Source organism: Etheostoma spectabile, chromosome 9, assembly GCF_008692095.1.
Source record: "Etheostoma spectabile isolate EspeVRDwgs_2016 chromosome 9, UIUC_Espe_1.0, whole genome shotgun sequence".
Taxonomy (NCBI): Eukaryota; Metazoa; Chordata; class Actinopteri; order Perciformes; family Percidae; genus Etheostoma; species Etheostoma spectabile.
The window spans coordinates 27,134,951-27,138,500 of NC_045741.1; the positions used below are offsets into that span (position 1 = coordinate 27,134,951).

Consider the following 3,550-nt stretch of genomic DNA (forward strand, 5'->3'; position numbering starts at 1 on the left):
GGCAATGAAATGCAGTTTGGGTCTAACCAGAAGTGCAATAGCAGTGCAGGATATATACAATGGTTTCATCAGTGCATAAGTGCATAAATTAATAAATATGGAACTGAATAATATTATAAACAGAATTTTACAGTTGGTTTTGTCCTATGAATATAAAATATACATAACAAGTATTGTGGGCAAGATTTACAGCTGGATATGTACTTAATACAATAACACATGAGGGCAAAGACTGTGGCCAAGTCAGTATATAACTTTTCAGTGTCAGAATAGCACATGTTATGGTAATTTTGAACATCTTCTGTTTGCCACTAGTTTCAGATAGACCACCAGCTGCCTCAGTTCTGACTGTATTTGTTTCCTCATTTTCTCTTTCTGGTGCAGATCAAGAACTGAAGAATGTCATTGACAAGCTGGCGCAGTTTGTCGCTCGGAACGGGCCAGAGTTTGAAAAGATGACAATGGAGAAACAGAAGGACAACCCTAAGTTCTCCTTCCTCTTTGGGGGAGACTACTTCAGCTACTACAAGTGCAAGCTTGCTATAGAGCAACAGCAGCGTATGTAGTTAAAGGAACAGTCCACCATTTAACCGGAATTTGCACTTAAATATTTGTATGATGTTGTAATGTTCAGTTGATTTTAGTATTCAAGAGAAAATTAGGTCTTTCCCTGTGCTATAGAGTCCTTTAATGAAACATATGAAATTAAGAAACGGAATAAATTGAAATGCAGCTTTTTGCTAACCTGGAAATCCAGAGTTCTAGTGAGAGCAGAATTTGATTTTACTCTTTAAGTCACTCTATCATTGAGTATTGCTGCTCATTAACTGTACCCTTGCAGCCCGGCTGAACCAATAACATCAGTGTATCTGATATAAGCGGGCCAGAGGCGAGCTAAACAGATGACGACAGTTTAATCTACCAGTTAGCTCAGCTGGTAGCTAAGCATATAGGGCTCTGGATACGTCACCCTATTTGTATTGTTGTGATTGGTTGTACTGTTATCCAATTGCGTGCAGTAAGAATTTTAAATGGACGCTTGGTGCCACCCCTCACGATGGGCGACTTTCATTACTCAATGCCAGACCCTTAATCTTTCGGGTTTGGGTCTGGATTTCCAGGCTAGCTTTTTACAATTTTACAGGCCAATAAGTCATCAGCATGTAATTCATTTTATTAAATGAGAGCATATCATCTTGTATTTTAGGTACATAACCAATTGGAACACCTTGCTCATCCATATACAGACACAAGATTTCTTTTCGATTGAACTCGCCAACATCATACTAATAATGTGTATTCTGTTTGAGTGGATTTGTCTTTTGTGTTTTTTAGGCATTTAAAGCCCATCAAGCAAGTACTGTACCTACTCACACTTATCTACTTTTATTGTGCTTACTTATAGCACATGGTAGAACCTTAATGTCACCTGCCATGTCAGCTGTTTTCTACAGTAGAGTAGCAGTACAACCACAAGTTGCCTCCATTGTCTAGGCCACATTTTCACAACAAAGCCATGTGGAGCTCACCAGTGCTGCACTGTATAGAACTTGGAATTTGCTCTCTATTTGAAACGAGTAGGGCTGGGTATGCAACCTTAAATAGTCTTTAGCTCCAAATTCAAGTATCTACAGTTGACATTCAATGCCAACTGATATTTCTTATTTGAAGCTTTTTCATTATTCAAAACAGAATATTTTCAAATTTATAGTTGATTGTATTTTATTAATGGTTCTTATTAATGGTGGGCAACATCAATAGGAAACATTTGTCAACGGTCAGACATATTGACATACCATGTGTACCTACTATTCAACATGTCCTATTTTATCTCTGGGTGTATGGGAAAGCCGAACCATCAGCACTGTACGGCACTGTAAGCTATATACCAGGTATACTAACAGCGTCCTAAAGTACAGACTAAAAAACACATTTCGCATGGCTTATTGTGGCTGAATTCAAGTGGAAAAGGTACTATTCTGTCATTGCCAACACTTGCTGTGAGAAACAAATACTGTCAAATTATAGTTTACAAAAGCATCACAACCGCCTGCTACTGTTTGATTACCAGTTCACACTTATCACCTCATAGGCCACCTGCACTCCCTTTTTAGTAATTTCTATGCCTTGCCGACACATAACAAGTTTAGCTTAGCTCTTGTTTAACTCTTGTAAAAACTGCTAAATGGAAATAATAGATTTTATTTTTTTTAGTCAATTTGATTAAATACTTTGATATGGCAGGTATATTGTACAATTGTATTTTTATTGTATGCATAAGATGGGCTTTGGGCTTCTCTAACCAAATGTATCTATTTTAAACCACAATGCCCGGCCCTAAACAAGAACACTCTTCCCCAATTAAATATCCTGTCCCTCTCGAAACTGAGCAGCATTACTTGGTGATATGAACTCTGACTCCTCCTTTGTGGCCTTATAGTGGACACTGAATTGTTAGCTGCTGTTTGAATTTTTCTTCAGCATTGCACATGGGCTTCATTTCGTCATTTGTGTCCTATATACTCTCTGCACCTGAATGAGGTGTGTGTGTGCGTGTGTATCCGTTGTGATAGATGCAAGCAGTCAGAGCTGATAGGATTCTTGTCTGCTGAGGAGCACTGTATGTGCAAAGCAAACATCTTCATAACTAAAACTGTTTGTTGAAAGGGCAAAAGCAGAAAATATCAGTTAAATTGAAAACTCAAGTCGGTGCAGCATCTGCATTGTAATGCACTGCTATGTTAATGAGCCCAAAGTCAGCCAGGTGTGGTGTAGACACTAGATGCATGTCATTTGCAAAATGCACAAACTTGTTGATTACGTCATCATATCTGATAAGTCAAATGTGTTACTAAATATGTCAATACATAATACAATGAGTTACATCATTTAAATGGCTTGTCAAATTACTAATTAAAGATATAAATAATGGAAGTGGAAAAATAAATACTATAAACATAAAAGTCTGAAATCATAGAAGCGCGCTGCCGATAGTAGTTTACTGCTGTTTGCCGATTCGTTGGCAGTTTGAGGGCAACTTTTAGTTTGTGAACCTGGAAAGTTGATTTCACAAGTGATGAAGACAGCACCCATTACATGTTTCCTCTGAGGCATGTGGCAGGCTATGGGGAAGGAGGAGCAGGTTCAGCCTTCCAATGCAGGGCTCTTCAACGTTCTGTCAGTCATGTAATACCACTGTTTGCTTTTCTCCACTTAGATCCCTCTACCCAAGATGGGGAGGAGTATATATCTGAAGGTATTTATTTGGAACCAGATTGGTCTGACAAATTCAAAATTCCAGTTCAACCGTCACATTTTGTTTTTTCTGCTGGACATTATCACATTTGTGCTTGAAAGTTGTTATGGTTTGTTTTCAGTTGCATTTATCCGTATGCTTCTTTTTTTTCCTTTTTGAGTTTGTGCTGTATTATTTACTGTGTTGTCACGATTCAGAGCGAATGAAGTGCCAGGGCAGCATGATTTCACCAACAATTCAAGTGTTGTGTTCGGAACAATAGTTTCTGAATTTTGAACTTAGTTCTTGGTTAAA

The 3,550-nt window shown here is 38.1% G+C and overlaps 1 protein-coding gene and 1 long non-coding RNA gene across 6 annotated transcripts in view; both read left to right on the forward strand.

Annotated features, from left to right (window-relative positions):
* LOC116695664 (uncharacterized) overlaps positions 1–3,550 on the forward strand; it is an 813,105-nt gene that overhangs the window by 179,174 nt on the left and 630,381 nt on the right. The gene's annotated exons all lie outside the window — the stretch shown is intronic.
* The window catches only part of cherp (calcium homeostasis endoplasmic reticulum protein), a 25,181-nt gene that overhangs the window by 1,739 nt on the left and 19,892 nt on the right, over positions 1–3,550 (forward strand). For 2 of the 5 annotated variants that reach the window (XM_032525981.1, XM_032525982.1), the window contains exons 2-3: positions 385–558; positions 3,218–3,256. The exons of 1 other annotated variant lie outside the window; for it this stretch is intronic. In XM_032525981.1, coding sequence (XP_032381872.1) covers positions 385–558; positions 3,218–3,256 — 213 coding nt within the window. The remainder of the gene's footprint in view (positions 1–384; positions 559–3,217; positions 3,257–3,550) is intronic. 2 more of the 5 variants (XM_032525983.1, XM_032525984.1) reach the window with 2 other exon arrangements.